Raw genomic sequence first — 20,351 nt, forward strand, 5'->3', positions numbered from 1 at the left:
GGTGGTTTGGTACGGCATCCATCATGGAGTCACTGCAGCCCCCCCAATGTTCGCTCGGCAGAAGACAAATCGCATTCTGTTCAGCTGCAGACCATTGCAACATTCAAGGACTCAGGCACTTGTACTGTATTTTACTGATATCTTATATGTGCTAAATGTGCTTTGTGCTGTTGGTACTGTGTTTTGTACCTTGGCCCCAGAGTAATGCTGTTTCATTTAGCTGTATTCATGGGTATTTGTGTATTATCGAATGACAATTAAAGTTGAACTTTAACTTGCCACTTTAATGTGTGGCTATTCAATAAGAACCTTACTCAGTGTAGTAAGACTCTATGGGCTAAATGGCCTAATTCTGCTCCTATGTCTTATAGACTTTCCAATCACATGTTTTGTGGTTTTGTTTGTAATTAAAGATTTGACTTTTGTAGTTTTGATCATTTAAAGCTAGAAAATACTCTAGAGGCTTATTTGGTGTAAAAGTACAACTTTTATTAAAAAACACCATGATGTCAAATTTTATATTTTATTAACTTTGCTTTAAGAATCTCCTGGCTTTCCTCATGCTTAAACAGACCAGAATGGAATTACATTTGTGTGTGTGGGATGGAACAGTCAGAGGCATTACATGGTGATCTAGTTGACAGAGGGAACATTTCTTGAAGCTAGAACTGAAGGTGCACGTGTGGTTACTGGTACTCATTTCACTGAGGTTGTTTCATGCCGTTACGCTACCATGTCTTTCCGACCCAATGAGCCCATACCAATTACATCCATGGGACCAATAAACCTACTAACCTAACCCATCTGTCCCTGGAATATGGGAGGAAAGCGCAGCGCCCAGTAGAAACCCTTGCAGTCATGGGGAGAACATATAAACTCCTTACAGACAATAGTACAATTGAACCTGGGGTTACTGGACTGTAATAACATTACACTGACCACTATGCCACCATGCCACCCATGGCTAGGTAGGTTTTGCTTTACAGATGTATCTGAACGTGTTTCTGATTAATCAAAAATATTTGATTTTTGCCAAATGTTAAAAAAGAGAAATACAAATGTCCCTGAATTGAATCAACAAGCTGCTGGAGGAGCTCTGCAGGTCAGTTTGCAGCTGTTGGGGAAAGGGGTGGAGAAAATGTTGATCTTTCAGGATGAAACTTGGAGAAGAGTTCAAAACTTACTTTTCTCTTAAACACGAGAAAGTCTGTAAATGTTGGAAACTCAAAGCAACACATACAGAATGTTGGAGGAACTCATCAGGTCAGGCAGCATCAATGGAAAAGAATGAACAATTGATGTTTCGGGCCAAGACCCTTTATCAGGTCTGAAATGGACGGGGGAAGGTGCCAGAATAAAAACCAGAATCCAACCGGATGGTATGAATACCAACTTCTCCTTCCAATTAAATTCTTTTGCCCTACCCCTCCCCACTTCTATTCCCCCTCTTCTCACCTGCCTATCACTTCCCACTGGATCCCCTCCTCCTTTCCTTTCTCCTATGGTCCACTCTCCTCTCAGATTCCTTCCTCTCCAACCCTTTGCCTTTCTCACCCACTTGGCTTCACCTATCACCTTCTAGCTAGCCTCCTTCCCTGCCCACCACCTGTCTTCCCCCTTCCCTTCCAGTCCCGATGAAGGGTCTCGACCCAAAACGTTAACTTCTTTATTCATTTCCATAGCCGCTGCCTGACCTGCTGAGTTCCTCCAGCATTTTATGCATTGCTTTTTTACTTTCCTCTTAGTTTAATCTTTCCAATGCTAGCTTGTACTTTTCTATAATTATCTATACGTGTGAACTGTTTAGTGAATTTTCCAGTAACTAGTATAGCTGATACTGTATTTTTCTGGAAGCTTAGTTTCTCTGCAGCAAATGTACCACTCAAATCTGCCCATTTTAACTGTTATCACCAGAGTACTGTTATCTTTTTAAGTCAGAGCTAGTTTTTGTATAAAGTGACATAACTTTTTGGTTCTTTACCTGGTATAACCATATAACAATCACAGCACGGAAACAGGCCATTCCAGCCCTCCTAGTCCGTGCCGAACTCTTAATCTCTCCTAGTCCCACCTACCCGCACTCAGCCCATAACCCTCCACTCCTTTCCTGTCCATATACCTATCCAATTTTACCTTAAATGACACAACTGAACTGGCCTCTACTACTTCTACAGGAAGCTCATTCCACACAGCTATCACTCTCTGAGTAAAGAAATACCCCCTCGTGTTACCCTTAAACTTTTGCCCCTAACTCTCAAATCATGTCCTCTCGTTTGAATCTCCCCTACTCTCAATGGAAACAGCCTATTCACGTCAACTCTATCTATCCCTCTCAACATTTTAAATACCTCGATCAAATCCCCCCTCAACCTTCTACGCTCCAATGAATAGAGACCTAACTTGTTCAACCTTTCTCTGTAACTTAAGTGCTGAAACCCAGGTAACATCCTAGTAAATCGTCTCTGCACTCTCTCTAATTTATTGATATCTTTCCTATAATTCGGTGACCAGAACTGTACACAATATTCCAAATTTGGCCTTACCAATGCCTTGTACAATTTTAACATTACATCCCAACTTCTGTACTCAATGCTCTGATTTATAAAGGCCAGCGTTCCAAAAGCCTTCTTCACCACCCTATCTACATGAGACTCCACCTTCAGGGAACTATGCACTGTTATTCCTAGATCTCTCTGCTCCACTGCATTCCTCAATGCCCTACCATTTACCCTGTATGTTCTATTTGGATTATTCCTGCCATTTGGCATATTCCTGCCAAAATGTAGAACCTCACACTTCTCAGCATTAAACTCCATCTGCCAACGTTCAGCCCATTCTTCTAACCGGCATAAATCTCCCTGCAAGCTTTGAAAACACACCTCATTATCCACAACACCTCCTACCTTAGTATCATCAGCATACTTACTAATCCAATTTACCACCCCATCATCCAGATCATTTATGTATATTACAAACAACATTGGGCCCAAAACAGATCCCTGAGGCACCCCGCTAGTCACCGGCCTCCATCCCGATAAACAATTATCCACCACTACTCTCTGGCATCTCCCATCTAGCCACTGTTGAATCCATTTTATTACTCCAGCATTAATACCTAATACCTAACGACTGAACCTTCTTAACTAACCTTCCATGTGGAACTTTGTCAAGCTTTGTCAAGGGGGAACCTGCTTTTACGTTTTTGGCTCTCTGCTCTTGTAACACTGAATAATGTTTTAATTTTGACTTCTGAACCTCTGTCATAAAATCACCAGAATAAAAACAAAAGTTCTAGGATCTGCAGCCTCATGACACAGAACTAAGCCAGAAGGTTAAAAAAAAAAGCAAAATTTAAGACTATACCTGCTATTTAAAAAACCCAGTTTAATGTGATATACACTCAGCAGCCCCTTTATTGGGTGCAACTTCACTAATGCAAATATCTGATCAGCTAATCACGTGGCAGCAACTCAATGTATAAAAGCATGCAGACGTGGTCAAGAGGTTCAGTTATTGTTCAGACCAAACATCAGAATAGGGAAGAAATGTGATCCAAGTGACTTTGACCATAGAAGGACTGTTGGTGCCAGAGTGGTTGGAGTATCTCAGAAACTGCTGATCTCCCGGGATTTTCACACACAAGAATCTCTAAAGTTTACAGAGAATGGTGCAAAAAACAAAAAAAAAAATCCAGTGAGTGGCAGTTCTGTGGACAAAATTGACTTGCTAATTACAAAAGGTCGAGAAGGGCCAGACTGGGTCAAGCTGACAGGAAGGTGACAGTAACTCAAATAACCACACGTTACAACAGTGGTGTAGGAAGAGATCTCTGAATGCACAACATGTCAAACATTGAGTGGATGGGCTACAGCAGCAGAAGACCATGAACATACACTCAGTAGACACAGAGTACATTGTTCCTTAAAGAGATCAGACACAAGATAATTTTATTGCACAGTACCTTCTCAATGGTGCTCTCCTGGTTTACATCATACACAACACAGACCACATTTGCCTGCAAAAAAAGAGCCAAAGAGGATTGATCATGGAGGCTTCGCCCTAGGATCCTGAAAATTCACAGAGGTCTAAGGAGTGACACAGCCTCCCTTTGTGAAGGATAAAAGTGCCTAAGTTGTGAACGCAAGTAAAGCCTGGCAGATCCTGAAAAGCAGGCTACACTTAGTTTAGGAATGATTATGAAATGTTTGATTCTGGGGAGGAAGATTTAAATGTTTGCTTTAGGAACTCTTACACCAGCAATGCATTGTGAAAGAGTAGGAAGGTGGCCACAAGACTGAGATGAGCAGGAATTTCCTCCCTTACATTACTTCTCATTTGAGTTCCCAATGGGAGTTTGTGGGGGGGAAGGGAGCGGAAAACAAAGAGTGTGAGAGAGAGAAATTCAGGGTGGAACAGGTAAGGGAGTGGGGAGTGTGAAGAAGGGGAAAGAAGGGAAACAGTGAACAGCAACCGTAAGGCAATGAAGCTTTAAACAATTGTGAGTGAACTCAGTCCCAGTCTGAGATTTAAAATCAAGAATTGGGTTTAATATCCAATATATGTCATGAAATTTGTTGTTTTGAGGCAATTTTTTTAAATATATTTTTTTTAATTAAATAAGTCATGCAAAAAGAGACCAAAAAAAGAAAAAGTAATAGTGAGGTAATGTACATTGATTGATTGTCCACTCAGAACTCTGATGGCTGATGATGAGTTTGTTGGTTAGTCTGTGTCCCTGGACTAACAGAGGCCTGTGTTTATGGGTGTTGGAGTCAGCTGCTGGAGACTCAGTGGGCTTCAGCAGGTACTGGGGAGCCAAAGAGAATTAACAGCCCATCATTCTCTGCCTGTCGGAGGTAACCACAGCAACGGGCAACAGCACAAGGTTCTCCATTGATTAGCAGTCGGCCAATAAATAATTCCCTCCTTTGCCTGAATGTGTGTGTGTTTATAAAGAATTCTACGCGACAGTCCACAGCTGTGAAATATGTCTCTGCCCCGATCCTGGGAGGCCCTTACCCGGTTAATCTCATCTTGGAGCTCGTCGTCTGTCTGCTCTGAGGCTGCAAACAAGTAAACACAGTGTTACACACTTGCACCAACTCACATGCAGTTCACACCCAAGGTGCACTCTGAACAGACACCAAGTCAGCACTGAGCAATATGACAATAAAGAGAAAGATAGCTTTATTTGTCACATGTACATTGAAACATGCAGTCAAATGCATCATTTGCATCAACAACCAGCACAGTCCAACTTACTAACTTTCTAAGTTTCCCAATGCCCTCAATTCCCTGCTTTAAAAAATTTATTAACTTCCTCTTCAAGTCCCAGAAATCTTCACAATCCCTGAGGCAAACAATTCCAAAGATTTGCCCACTCTCTACAAAAAGATCCTACATACACAATTTTAAAAGACTGCTCCTGGGACTTGTAACCTTGCAACATCAAGTATACCAGTCCTTTCTCAACATCTGTGCAAATTCAGGTTACAAACAAGATTGCCATGCTCTCCCTTTGACCCACCTGGGCTTGCACCAAGAATTTAATCCCCAATTTAAGCCAATTTAGTCAATAAAGATTAGATGAAAGATAAAGATTAGCTTTACACGTCACATATACATTGAAACATATCGTTTGTATGATCAACCAACAGTCCAAGGATGTGCGGGAGCAGCTCTCACACATTTCAGCACCAACATAGCATGCCCACAACTCACTAACCCTAACCCATACGCCTTTCGAATGTGGGAGGAAATCCATGCGATCACGGGAATTGAACCCTATCCTGGACCCACAAGTTCTATTGCAGGTGGGATATGTATATGTGGTAGTGGTGGTAGTGATAGCAACCATGACTGCATTTCTCCTGGCTCTCCTCTGGTTGTTCTTTCCATCTCCAGAGTACAAACCCCGCCCCTACACAGCTGTGACCAAGTGTTACAGTCAGCAGCAACATCCTCCAGGTCCTCAGGTCTGATCTTGCATTTCCTTAAAGCATTCTTCATCTGATCCTTACAGCACTTCTTCGGCCCTCCAGCTGAGCGTCGACCATGATGTAGCTGCTGTATAACACTCTGCGGGGTAGCCGATATGGGGGCATCCTTATCACATGCCCCAGCCACTGCAGCTGACGCTGGGTGATCACGGTCTCAATACTTCTGCAGTTGGTCTTTACAAGTATTTCAGTGTGAGGCACCCGCTCACGCCAGGAAATGCTGAAGGCAGCTTATGTGGAAGCGCTCCAAGGACTTGATGTGATGGCTGTAGGTTACCCAAGCATCACAGCTATAAAAGAGGGTGGTGACACAGACCGCTTGGTATACGATGACCTTTGTGGAGGGACGAAGGCTCCTGTTCTGAAAGACTTTATGCCGAAGTCTCCCAAAGGCAGCTGATGCCTGTCTAATGCGGCTCTAGATGTCATTGTCAATGCCGCTACCCTGAGAAAGAATACTCCCCAGATATTTGAAAGATGGCACTACTGACAGCTTTTCATCACCAACAGTGAAGGCAGGTAGAGTGGGTGGGACACTAGCACTCCACTGGCAAACCACTTCTGTCTTGGTGGTATTGACAGTCAGCCCCATCCTGCTGTACGCTCTCACCGCCACAGCAAGGACAGGCTGAAGATCCTCTGGAGTACGGGCCACAACACCACAGTCATCTGCATACTGCAACTCCAGGACCCGCTCTCTATGGAGTTTGGTGGTTGCATGGAGCATTCCTGATGTTAAAGAGGTTGCCATCTAATCTGACGTCCACTGCCACACTGCTGCTATCCTCAATCTCGTTCTGGAGAAGCTTGGTAACACACAAAAGGAAGATGTTAAAGAGCACTGGCACTTGCACACACCCCTGCCTCATCCCTGTGCGTACAAGGAAGGGCTTGGACTCTTGTCCTCCTATGGTCACCCGAGCAGTCATCCCATCATGGAACTGGCAGAGGATGTTAACAAATTTATTGGGACAACCAAACCTGAGGAGGACATCCCATAAGAGCTCTCTTTGCACAGTGTTAAATGCTTTGGAGAGGTCGACAAAGGCCATAAACAGGTCTTGATGTTACTTCCGGCAATTTTCCTGAGGATACCGAGCTGTGAAGATCATGTCGATCATGCTCCTGTTCTTCCTAAATCCACACTGCGATTCAGGCAGCACTGACTCGATGTTGCTGATGAGCCTCTGAAGCATCACCTTAGTCAGGACCTTTCCAGCAACAGAAAGGAGTGATATGCCCCTACTATTGCCGCAGATGGCCTTGTCACCCTTGTTCTTATAAATTGCTGACACTGTAAAGCATTATCCTAACCATGTTCCATGTTGCCCTTGTTCTGTAATGAGGTGGAGGTGAGGGTGCTCCAACTGACCCTGGTTTGGAGACAGGGCTTCACTGATTTTTGTAGTGTCAGTTTTAAAGAACACCCAACGTGGAGCAGACTTGCACACTGTAACATCACACACAAGACTGAACATTTGGGTGTGCATCCTGGTGTGCCTTGGCCAAGTAATCTGCACACAGCAAGGAGCCACAGGAAATAGTGAGCAGACCACTCATTTTAGTAATGATGGTTTAAGAACAAATATTGTCCAAAACACCAGGGAACTCCTCTTCTCATCCACAAGATACTCTCTGCCAGGTCTCTTCTGTCTATTAATGAAGAGACACAGTATCTCTTTAACATGTAATGCAAAGGTTTAAGAGTGCTCACTCCATACTGTCCCGTTGCTCAGGTCTCAAGATTGGGTATAAGCCTGAATTTTGGGAGCCAGAGGCAACAGTGCAACTCACTGAACTGGGCTAACATGGGGCAGCAAGGCAGCGTAATGGTTAGCTTAACACTTTATTGTGCCAGTGATCGAAGATCAATTCCCACTGCTGTCTGTGAGGAGCTTTACGTTTTCCCTGTGACTGGGTGGATTCCTTTGGATGCTCTGGTCTCCTCCCACATTCCAAAGGATGTATGGGTTAGTAAATTGTGGAAATGCTATGTTGGTGCCAGAGTGTGGCGACTCTTGCGGGCTGCCCCCAGCACATCCTTGGACAGTATTGGCTATTCACACAAACAACACATTTCACCGCATGTTTTGATGTACATGTGACAGAGCTCATTTTTAAACAAGCTGCCTAAAAGACAGCAACATAGGATAAATTTCATGTGTCTTTGGGAACTGATGCTGATCCTTTACCTGAGTAGTCAATGATGTGAGTGGGAATTCTCTCTGGTGTGACATCCCCAGGGATCGTGATCTCTTCTGCACGTGCTGGCACCTAGCAAACAAAGCGTGAATGGATTACAGTGAGTCAGCCTGCTCCAAGCACTCTAACCCCGTGCAAGGGGAACAAATAAACCTGAAATGTGAAAATCAGAAACGGAAACAGAAAACATGGGGAACCCTCAGCAGGTCAGACCACAGCAGTGGAGAGAGAAACTGCAGTGCTTCAGTTCCGAGGCCTCTTCCAGTCCTGATGAAGGTTTTACTCCATAAATGCTGCCAAACCTCATTAGTATTTTCAGCATTCCCTTTCATTTCAAATTTAAAGCAATAACACTGTTTCCTACCTCTTAGTTCCACCATTTTATAGTTTCTTCTCTTCTCTATAGTCTTACTCATCTCTCTCTCTTTTTACATCTCCTCTAGACATATCAGTAGCGATTAGCAACCCTCACTACATCCCTCAGTTGGTTATCATCACCTTTAGTCACATACAGTCTTTCCTGGTCTCCATCCAACTGCAGGTATTCTTCTTCTCTCCACCCCTCCTCTTTCTCTGCAATTTAAAACATATTTCATTTTGAATACTAGTTCTGACAAAAGGATAATGACCTGAAACATTAACTCCCTTTCTACCCCAACCTACTGAACACTGAACTCTACAGCACAGGCCCTTCAGCCCATGATGTTGTGCTGACATTCTAACCTATTAAGATCAATCTAACTCAGGTTTTCCCAACCTTTTTTATGCCATGGACCCCTACCATTAACAGAGCAGTCTGTGGACCCAGGTTGAGAACCCCTAATCTAACCCATCCCTCCTACATAACCTGAAATTTTTCTCTCATCCTTGTGCATATCTAAGAGTTTCATAAAAGCTCCTAATGTATCTGCCTCTACCACCACTCCTGGCAGGGCTTTCCATTCTCTGTGTAAAGAAAATACCTCTGACATCCCCCCTGTACATTTTTCCAGTGACCTTAAAATCATGTCCTGCGTTCTTAGCCATTTCCACCCAGGGAAAAAGTCTCTGGCTGTCTACTCAATCCATGCTTCTTACCACATTTCCAACATATTCTACTTGTGTCTGTATGATCAAGCCACCATTGAGCTGTCTTTGTTGTGTGCAGTTTTTCATTGTTTCTTTCTACTTACTGCGAATACCTGCAAGAAGGTGAACCTCAGGGTGGCATTTATGTACTTCGACAATAAATTTACTTTGAACAGAAGATTGACCTGTTCTCTGTTAAAGGATATTGGAAAACATGGATTCATCAAAGATTCTGCTGCTTACTTCCCCCATCTGATGCTCTCCTGGCCTGTCCTATCTCTGCCGGGGGCTGCAGTGAAGGTACCTCATTGCACAGGGTCACAATCAATCTATAGGAGACTTGCTTACGAAAAACAATAAAGAACAACATACCGTGTGCCTCCCTGTTATCTTGCTTTACCGTCATATTTACTTCCTGTCTCGTCCATACCCAACAGGGCATCAGTCACTAAGAGAGGCCGGGGAGGAGCTGTGTAGACTTATTGTGACAGGAGAAAGCTGTTCCACACCCAGAGGTGTGGAGTCTGAACTAAAAGATCTTGTCAACTGTTTCAACTGTACTTCAACATGCCAAAATAAATATGTGTGGAATCCACAGGCTGCACAAACCATTCAAGGAAACACCCAATTCATAATCTCAGCTCTTGCAAAGCCACTGCTCTGCAAAAGGAAGAGCATCCTATCCAGGTACATCGTGGCTTCGTATGACAGCTGCTCTGCCCATGACCACATTCTAAAAAGTTTACAAACACAGCTCAGTACATACAGAAACCAGCCTCCCCTCCGTGAACTGTCTGCACTTCACGTTGCCTCAGTGAAACAGCTAGTATAATCACAGATCCCACCCACCCTAGATAGTCTCTCTTCTCCCATCAGGCAAAAGATACAAAAGCCTGAAAGCACATACCACCAGGCTCTAGGACAGCATTCACCCCACTGTTAAACGACTATTGAACAGTCCGCTAGTATGATAAGATTGATGCTAAACCTTAACCAAACACCTACATCAGGATGCTGTTCATCGACTACAGCTCAGCATTTAATACCTTCTTTCCCACAACCCTGATTGAGAAGTCGCAGAACCTGGGCCTCTGTACCTCCCTCTGAAATTAGATTCTCGGCTTCCTAACTGGAAGACCACAATCTGCATGGATTGGTAATAACACATCCTCCTCGCTGACGATCAACACTGGCGCACCTCAGGGGTGTATGCTTAGCCCACTGCTCTACTCTCTATATACACATGACTGTGGCTAGGCATAGCTCAAGTGTTATCTATAAATTTGCTGATGATACAACCATTGTTGCCACACATTCCAGTGACAAAATTGCATGCCTGCTTGCTTCTATAAAATCCAGACAGACTCACCTTCTCAGGAAACTCCTCACTGACCAAGGACATGATCAGTGATGTTTTGCCAACTTTAGCTGGAGAGATGAAGAGAAGAAACAAGCATTAATTGCTGAACAGATAGAAGGTCATTACCCTCTCACAAGAAACAGGTTGGTTATGTCCGTGATCTCTCTTTTTATCGAGCATATTGAACAATTTTACCTTCAACTCCATTCACTTTCTCCAGTCTCAAAAACAGTTACTTGCCCCAAGCAGGGGAACCTACTAACCGACCCATCCACAACACCAACCACCACTACTTTATCATTTCCTGTCAGTTTAGCTGATGTACAAACACGCCTGTTCTGTATATAAAAAGCTATCATCTCTGTAAATTAAGTTTTTAATTATTATTGTTATTTTTGTGTTGTATCAGAGCTGAAGTAACAATTAATTTGTTCTCCTTTACAGTTGTGGTCTGGAAATTAATTCAAACAATTTTGACCCTAAGATGTAACTTGGAGAATTTGTACTGGCCCAAGACTAATTCTACCATCATGCTCAAGAACAGTTACTACCCCTCAACCATCAGACTCTTGAATAAAAGAGGATAACTACACTCATCTATTGAGGTAAATGACCAAGGATCTCACTTTAAGAACTCTTAATCTTGTTATTCCATGCTCTCATTATTTATTGCTATTTATTTACATTTGCATTGGCACAGTATGTTGCCTTCTATGCTGTTACTTTCATTGATCCTGTTTACAGTTACTATTCTAAAGATTTGCTGAGTCTGCCACAGAAAAGGAATTTCAGGGTTGTATGTGGTGACATGTATGTATACTGATAATAATTTTTACTTTGAATTTTGAACCTTTCTGAATTAAATTGAATTGACTTTATTTCTAACATCTTTCAAATACACAAGGAGTAAAAATCTGTCTAAATGTGCAATTTACAGTAATTTGTAATAAACAGTATGTAAAACTGGACAGTCAATATAACATAGAAATACAATTGTATCAGTGTGAATTATGCAGTCTGATGGCCTGGTGGAAGAAGCTGTCCCGGAGCCGGTTGGCCCTGGCTTTAATGCTGTGGAACTGTTTTTAAGGAAGTACTGTAGGTTTCTATCCTACTCTGGCTGCTCTCTCACTCTTCCTCTCATACCTCCTGCTGAAGTCACACAGAACTCCAAATGCCATTGGGTTTACCATCAGTATTCACCCTGCTCTCATTTTCACATAGCCCATCAGTCTCCTCCCTCCCTGATCCGAAATTGTGCAAACTTTCAGCCTACCACCCATCCCACCCTCTACCGTCAGGAAGGAGGTACAGGAGCATCAGGACGAGGACTGATGGACTGGATAACAACTTCTTCCCTCGGGCTGTGAGACTAATGAACACCCTGTACCACTGAGATTGTCACTAGGACAACAAGCTGTTTACCATTTACCTGCACTACACACTATATGCATTTTAAAGTATATTTTATTAACTTATATTTTATTTTATGTGGTGTGTGTGACATATGTATTATGGTCCAGAGGAATGTTGTTTAATTTGGTTGTACATGTGCATGGATTCTCTCAGGAAAGGGAATCTCTCTCAGCTATTTTAATCTCTCTCTAATTATCCTTATTCATTATTTACACAGCTCAAAAATTTTTGTGTTAAATGGACTACCTTGGTCTCTATTTTGTCTCAGATGTCCCCTCTATTCTTTCCAACCCTTCCCCCTGCTGCAATTTTAAAAACACCTTGCTTTCTCATTTTTCCAGTTCTGAGACAGAATTGGTGACCTAAAACGTTAACTATTTTCTCTCCCTACAGATGCTACCTGTTGAGTCTTTAGTTTTTCTACTGCGGAGATTTGAAGGCCGACTCTTCCTGCATTCGACCCAGGTTATAATCATTCCCCAGTCACAAGCCAACCCCCTCCCTCACAGTTACTCCGGGACAACTCACATAGCTTCCTTCCACTTCCAAAATCCCAACTCTTCCCCTTCAGTCCCTCCCTACCTTTCTTCCTCTAGTCCCAACCCTCTCACCCTTCTTCCCACCTTCCCTCCAGCCTCCTTCTATCCTACCTTACTCTCTGCCTCCTCCCTCTCTCCCTCCACTTCTCCAACATCTTCCCTCCCTTCTTTCTCTCTCCTCCTTTTGCCCCTTTTCTTCCCCCTCTCTATCCCTTCACCTCCCATTCCCCTCACTCACTCTCACCCATTTTCCCTCACTCTCTCACACTCACAATGACCCTCACTGACTCACTCTCCCTCCCTCCTCACTCGGTTGCCTGAACTTCTCTCCGTCAGTACTCTCTGCTCGCCCTCCGTGTACTTTTCCCTCACTCCGTCTGACTTTACTCACGTTCTCCCACCAGTAAGATCCTCACGTTTCCCCGCATGTTGGCGAGGGTTTCTCCGCTCGGGGATCGGCAGACCAACGGACAGCATCAAACCCGCCGGGCAAGCCGGCAACTTCCGGAAGACTGCCAAAGACTGTTCGGCAACTTCCGGAAAGCTGTTAGAGACTGTTCGGCTTCTTCCGAAGATCCGCCCAGATACTGTTCGGCAACTTCCGGAGATCAGCCCAAATACTGTTCGGTAAATTCCGCCACAATTCGGTTCATCCCGTCGTGCAGCAACCAACGGCAATTCGGATTTTTCCGGAGAGCGAAGCGCCGGACTCAGCTTTCACGAATGCTGCCCGACTTGTTGACTGTTTCTGGCATTTTCAGTTCTGATGTCCATCTTCCAGAGAACTCCTTGTTCAGCTTTTTCGGGACAGTAATGACATTTATCATATTGCCACTACCTTGTCTTTTAGAATCCAACAGCAGAGCCCTGTACAGTTTGACACCAGCAGCATTACAGGAGTTTCAGTCAGATGCCAGCTCCCATTTTTCCTCAGAATTTACTCCCGAAACCTTTCCCATGAGTGGATATAGCAGCAAGGTAGCAAAGATTTAAAATCAGTTTTCCTTCTCCTAGATGAGCTGCCAACTACAACTAACAAGCCCCATCTGCCTGTAGCAACTGGTTTTGAGGTGCCAGTAACACATCTTTGCCCCTTCTCCTGCCAGTAGAAATGGTTCTGCTAAGCCACGCATGAAGGCCAGGAGCTGGACATAGTTGTCAGAGGCTATTTCAGATGTACGCCATTGGGAGCTTTTAGTAAGTAGTGGTAGCTTGTCCCCATCACCTCCCCCGGCAATGACAACCGTAAGGAACCAATTATACTTAGAGTGATATAGCACAGAAATATGCCACACAGCCCTCACATCCATTTCAACCATCAAGTATACACATCCATTTATCAGTATCAACTCCGGAAGTTGCTAAACTTCCTTCTTTGTCTCCTATGAATCAGAATCATATTTAGTATCACAGCCGTATGTTGTGAAATTTGTTGTTTTGTGGCAGCAGTACATTGCAATAAGTAATAAAAACATAAATTTCAATAAGTATTTAATTTTATACAAACACACACACACACCTACATGTATATTTGCACACCTATGTGCAAAAAGTGAGCAAAAAAAGAAGAAACAAATAGTGAGGTCGTGTACATGTGTTCATTGACCATACAAAAATCTGATGGCAAAGGGGAAGAAGCTGTTCCTGAAATGATGTGTGTAGGTCTTTAGGCCCCTCTCCCTTCTCCTTGATGGCTGCAATGAGAAGAGGGCACGTCCTGGGTGATGGGGGTCCTACATGATAGATGCCTCCTTTTTGAGGCATTGCCTGTTGAAGGTCTCCTGGATGCTGGGGAGACTAGTGGCCCCAAGATGGAGCTGGCTGAGTTTACAACTTTCTCCAGCTTTTTCTAATCCCGCGGAGTACCCCCCCCCCCCCCCGTCCTTACCAGACAGAGAAGCAACCTGTCAGAATGCTCTGAGGAAATTTGTGAGACTCTTTGGTGACTTAACAAGTCTCTTCAAACTCCTAATGTTAAGGAACATTCACATTATTGGTAAATTGGTTTATCATAGTCACATGCACTGAGGTACAGTGAATAACTCATATGCATGTCATCAAGTTCAATATAATTGCGCATTGCTGTATTACAATGGAAAGCAATAACAGAACACAGAATAAAGGGTTACCGTTACAGAGAAAGTGCAGTGCAGGAAGGCAATAAGGTGCAAGGTCATATTGACGTAGGTTATAAGGCGATGTAGAGAGAATGTTTCTTAGAGTGGGAGAGTCCAGGATCAGAGGGTACAGCCTCAGAATAGAGGGATGTCCATTTAGAAAAGAGATTCCTTTAGCAAGAGTTTGGTGAATCTGTGGAATTCATTGCCACAGACATGTGTGGAGGCTGAGTCATTGGGTATATTTAAAGCAAAGGTTGATGGGTTCTTGATTAGTCAAGGCATCAAAGGTTACGGGGAGAAGGCAGGAGAATTGGGGTTGGAAGGGATAATAAATCAGCCGTGATGGAATAATGGAGCAGACTCAATGGGTTGAATGGCTTAATTCTGCTCCTATGTCTAGTATTCTTAATAGTATAAGTGATATTCAGTAGAAAGCTATATAAAGTTTAGATTATAGGCCAAACATGAGCAAATGGGACTAACTTGGATAGGAATTTGATCAACGTGGAGCGGGTAAGCCCAGGGTAACAATTTGGCCAGGTACCCCACCTGGGCCATATTTTTCTTTGGGTTCACCCACCTGAAGGCTGCACAATGGCTTCATGGGGTCATCAGGATGCAGGGGTTTGTGATGGTTCCTCCGTGTCAAAGTGAACATAGAAGGCATTGAGCTCATCTGGAAGTGGGGCCCTGCTGTCTCCTATGTTGCTTGATTCAACTTTATAAAAGGTGATGGTATTCAAGCCCTGCCACAACTGTTGAGCATCCCTCACTGATTTGAAGTTTGGTCCAGAATAGCCACTTTGTCTGCGAGATGGCTTTCCGAAGATCATACCTGGACTTCTTGTAACTTACTTTCAAGGTCACTTAGATTACACTTCTTCCCCATTGTCTTGACCATGTCTACACGTTTTAATGCATTGAGTTGCAGCCACATGATTGGCTGATGAGATATTGGCATTAATGAGCAGGTGTACCTGATAAAGCAGCCTTTGCGTGTTCGTTTACTCTCAGTACATTTACTGATGTGAAACTCTGTCCTTTGACGAACAGGATAAAGGGATTGACTCTCACGAGGAGTGTACCATTCTGCACTCTGTCACCCTGATCAGACTTGCAACATTCAACCATGGTCCTGGGAAATCACCACAACTTAGGCCTCTCCTCTTGTAGGCTTATCTACATATTTTGTCAAGAAACCTTCCTGAACGCACCTAACAACCTCCACCCCATCTAAACCCCTCATTCTAGGGACATGCCAATCAATATTTGGGAAATTTAAATCTCCCACCACAACAACCCTGTTATTATTACACCTTTCCAGAATCTGTCCACCTATCTGCTCCTCGTTGTCCCTGTTACTATTGGGTGGTGTATAAAAAACACCCAGCAGAGTTTAACCTGCCCTGCTCCAACCGTGTAGACATCACAGCCAAGAACAAACAGCAGTGCCTCCACTCCCTCAGGAGCCTAAAGAAATTTGATGTACCCCCTTTGACCCCCACCCCATCAACTTTTATTGATTCATCACAGAAAGTGTGACAGAGGACTCTTTGATCTACATCTGTCAGGAACACACACAGAGACAACATCAGGTGCTGCTGCAAAATCGCGTATTCAGTGAAAGACACTCTTTGGTCTGCCGTGAAGAATGCTGCTGACCGGCACGGTTCAGGCTGCAGGAGTACGTGCCGTGAACCACACTGAAGTACGGTGCAGCCATCCCAAGGGCTCAGTGGGGAAGGACCACGGTGTGGGATTCTTCTCCTGCTGGAGAGGGAGGGGCCGTGTTGGGGGAGGAAGCCTCTCCATTATCATTGGAGTAATATACCACCCCAGAGTGCCAGAGGAGTGGCAGCTGTGCGACTGATGGGAATGAATGTAATAGAACATTGCAAATGAAAGCATTGACTATGAATGTAAAGATTGAAAAGGCATCAAACAGTTTATTCTAGTAAATATCTTTTATTATGAATAAAGTTTACTTCGTTTAAAAATCATTGAAATAGAAAATCAGTCTTTCGTTGCAGACTGGAAATGTCAACACTAGAGGGCATAGGTTTCACATGAGAGGGGGAATATTTAAAGGAGATTTATGAGGCAAGTATTTTGTAACACAGTGTTGTCAGAATCAAGTTTAGCATCACGGGTATATGTTCTGAAATTTGTTGTTTTGCTGCAGAAGTACATTGCAATACTTACTAATAAAAACTATGTTACAATAAAAATAATTAAGTGATTAATGCAAAAAGGGAGGGAAATAAAAATATTAAGAGTTCATTTGTTGTCCATTCAGAAATCTGATGGCAAAGGGTAAGAAGCTGTTCCTGAAATGATGCTTTTGTGTCTTTAGGCCCCTCTCCTTTCTCCTTGATGGTAGCAATGAGAAGAGGGCATGTCCTGGGTGAGGAGAGTCCTTAATGCCTCCTTTTTAAAGCATTGTTTTTTGAAGATGTCCTGGATGCTGGGGAGGCCAGTGCCCATGATGGAGCTGGCTGAGTTCACAACTTTCTGCGGCATTTTTCCAATACTGTGCATTGGCTCCTCTGTACCAGACGGTGATGTAACCAGTTAGGTGGAGTGTAGGTGGTGATGGAAGCAGGTTTGATTGGAGGAAAGTGTCAGAGGCAAGTTTTTTTCCCCAGAGAGCAGGAGGTGAGTGGAACACGCTACTATGGATGGTGATACTATGGTGATATTGACTATATAATGTTGGTCGAGAGCTGGTCCATTTAATGTGGTTGATCCACTAAACAGTTTATGGGCAGGTTCTCTCTAACTTACAGTATTCTAGCTAACAGCTGACACAGTAGTGTAGCAGTTAACACAATTGCTTTACAGCACTAGCAATCAGGGTTTGAGTCCCGCTGCTGTCTATAGGGAGCCTGTACACTCTCCCTTTAACCATGTTGAGTTCCTCCAGGTTTTCTGCTTTCCTCCAACATTCCAAAAGGTTAACGTTAGAAAATTTTTGACATGCTATGTTGGCACTGGAAATGTAGTGACACTTCAGTTCAGTTTCAGTTTATTGTCATTTAGAAACCATAAATGCAATGCAGTTAAACAATGAGACAACATTCTCCAGAATTATATCACAAAAGCACACGACAAAACAGATTACACCAGAAAATCCACATAACGTTTGGTAATCCCCAAATCCAGAGTCCAGAGAGGCTGCTGCATATTAATATCGTACTACCATCTTAGCGCGTTCCCTGGAAAGGAGCTCCAAATCCACCAGGCACACCAAGTCAGGAGACCACCCAACCAACCAAAAACTAAAGCTACAAGAGCTACATAAACCACGTAGTTACATACAGTTATAGTTAACATATAGTTACAACAGTGCAGACAATACCATAATTGATTTTAAAAAACAGACCATGGGCACAGTAAAAATAGTCCAAAGATGTTAAAAGACTATAAGTTCAAAAGAAACCACAGTGCAGTTTCCACAAGTCCTCAGGGTCCCGATACACTCGTCAACCCACGCAAGCAGCAGAAGGGAATACCCCCGCTAAGGGCTTCCACAGCGCCGTCGGACCCAGCCTTCGCAGACGCAGCGCACAGTGAAAGCGCCCTGACCGCAGCAGACTCCCAAGTCTTACGGGTGCCTCCAGCACAATCCTGGCCAATTTGACATAAATGCCACATCACTGTATCTTTCAATGTTCTGACGTACAGGTGACAAATAATGCCAGTCTTTAATCTTGAATGCTGTAACTTTAAACTGAATCCCAAACTCATTTACAGTTCAACAAACTATGTGCTGGTGGGCTGTGTAACAGCTCCCCCCCCCCCCCCCCCAAACTGTGAGACTTCTGAACACCCTGCTACCTCCCAGTACACACATTATTGATGACAGCACCAGTGGCAGTATGCTGTTGTATATTTAACTATATGTTATATATGTATTTTACGTTAACTTGTAGACTTACAGAATACTTTATCTGTTAATATTCTCATGTTAACATTATTTTCTGTGCTGTCGGTGATAATGAGGCCCTCTGTTGGTTGGGGTTTACCATGGATGTTGTGTCCCAGCTGTCCACATGACACACAAGCCAGGGCAGTACGATATGGAGAGCAAGTTGTTGTCCATGTAACAGGCTCCCCCTCTCCACGCAGCCGATGAATCCAAAGGATTGGCAGAGACCGATACAGTTTGGCACCAACAGCGTCACAGCAGTTGTCAGTCAGCATTGAACTCAACGCAGGACTGCCTTAGGGTCTCCAGTTCTGGATTTACTCCCGAAGCCTTTCCCACGAGTGGGTTTGGCCGCAAGGCAGCAGAGGTTTGAGATCAGAGTTTTCCTTCTCCTACGTGAACTGTCAAAATCAGCTGATGAACTCCACTGGCCCAGAGTGACTGGCTTTAAGGCGCCAGTCTTTGCCTTTCTCCTGTCAGTAAAAACCGTTCAGACCGGCTTAGCAGCTAAGCCACATGTGAAGGCCAGGAACTGGACTTGGTTGTCAGAGATACACGCCATTGGGAGCATTTAATATGTAGTAGGCGTTTATCTCCACTACCCCCCCCCCCCCCCTCCCCTGGCTATGACAACTTTGAGGAACCTGAAGGTGATTTATGTGTTTTGCATCATGCACCCTGAGGAAGGTTGTTTCACTTAGCTGTATACATGTATATGGTTGAATGACAGTAAACTTGAACCATTATAATAAATGAGGCTGCTTAACAAGAGCCCATGGAATTACAGGGGAGTTACTAGCATGGGTGGAGCATTGGCTGATCAGCAGAAAACAGAGTGGGAATAAAGGGATCCTATTCTGGCTGGCTGCCGGTTACCAGTGGAGTTCCACAGGGGTCGGTGTTGGGATCACTGCTTTTTACGATGTATGTCAATGATTTGAGCTATGGGATTAATGAATTTGTGGCTAAATTTGCCGATGATACAAAGATAGGTGGAGGAGCGAGTAGTGTTGAGGAAACAGAGAGCCTGCAGAGAGACTTAGATAGTTTAGGGGAATGGGCAAAGAAGTGTCAAATAAAATATAATGTTGGAAAGTGTATGGTCATGCACTTTGGTGGAAGAAATAAACAGGCAGAGTATTATTTAGATGGGGAGAGAATTCAAAATGCAGAGATGCAAAGGGACTTGGGAGTTCTTGTGCAGGATAATCTAAAGGTTAACCACCAGGTTGAGTCAGTTGTGAAAAAGGCAAATACAATGTTGGCACTCATTTATAGAGGTAGAGAATATTAGAACAGGGATGTAATATTGAGGCTCTATAATAAGGCACTCATGAGACCACACTTGGAGTATTGTGTGCAGTTTTGGGCTCCTTATTTTAGAAAGGATATACTGACATTGGAAAGAGTTCAGAGAAGATTCACGAGAATGATTCCAGGAATGAAAGGGTTACCGTATGAGGAACATCTGGCAGCTCTTGGGCTGTATTCCCTGGAGTTCAGGAGAATGAGGGGGGATCTTAGAAACATTCCAAATGTTAAAAGGCCTGAACAGATTAGATATGGCAAAGTTATTTCCCATGGTCAGGGAGTCTAGGACAAGAGGGCACGACTTCAGGATTGAAGGACATCCATTTAGAACACAGATGCGGAAAAATTAACTTTAGTCAGAGGGTGGTAAATCTGTGGAATTTGTTGCCATGAGTGGCTGTGGAGGCC

The 20,351-nt window shown here is 43.7% G+C and overlaps 1 protein-coding gene across 1 annotated transcript in view; it reads right to left on the reverse strand.

Moving 5' to 3' along the window:
- The window catches only part of LOC140735260 (mitochondrial Rho GTPase 2-like), a 44,798-nt gene extending 31,688 nt beyond the window's left edge, over nucleotides 1-13,110 (reverse strand). The window contains exons 1-5 of the mRNA XM_073060113.1: nucleotides 12,976-13,110; nucleotides 10,639-10,697; nucleotides 8,192-8,273; nucleotides 5,020-5,063; nucleotides 3,962-4,015 (exon numbers count right to left, since the gene is read on the reverse strand). Of these exons, the coding sequence (XP_072916214.1) occupies nucleotides 3,962-4,015; nucleotides 5,020-5,063; nucleotides 8,192-8,273; nucleotides 10,639-10,697; nucleotides 12,976-13,012 (276 nt within the window). The 5' untranslated portion in view covers nucleotides 13,013-13,110. The remainder of the gene's footprint in view (nucleotides 1-3,961; nucleotides 4,016-5,019; nucleotides 5,064-8,191; nucleotides 8,274-10,638; nucleotides 10,698-12,975) is intronic.
- Between the last annotated feature and the right edge of the window lie 7,241 nt (nucleotides 13,111-20,351).

The sequence above is a fragment of the Hemitrygon akajei genome, chromosome 11 (assembly GCF_048418815.1).
Source record: "Hemitrygon akajei chromosome 11, sHemAka1.3, whole genome shotgun sequence".
Classification (NCBI taxonomy): Eukaryota; Metazoa; Chordata; class Chondrichthyes; order Myliobatiformes; family Dasyatidae; genus Hemitrygon; species Hemitrygon akajei.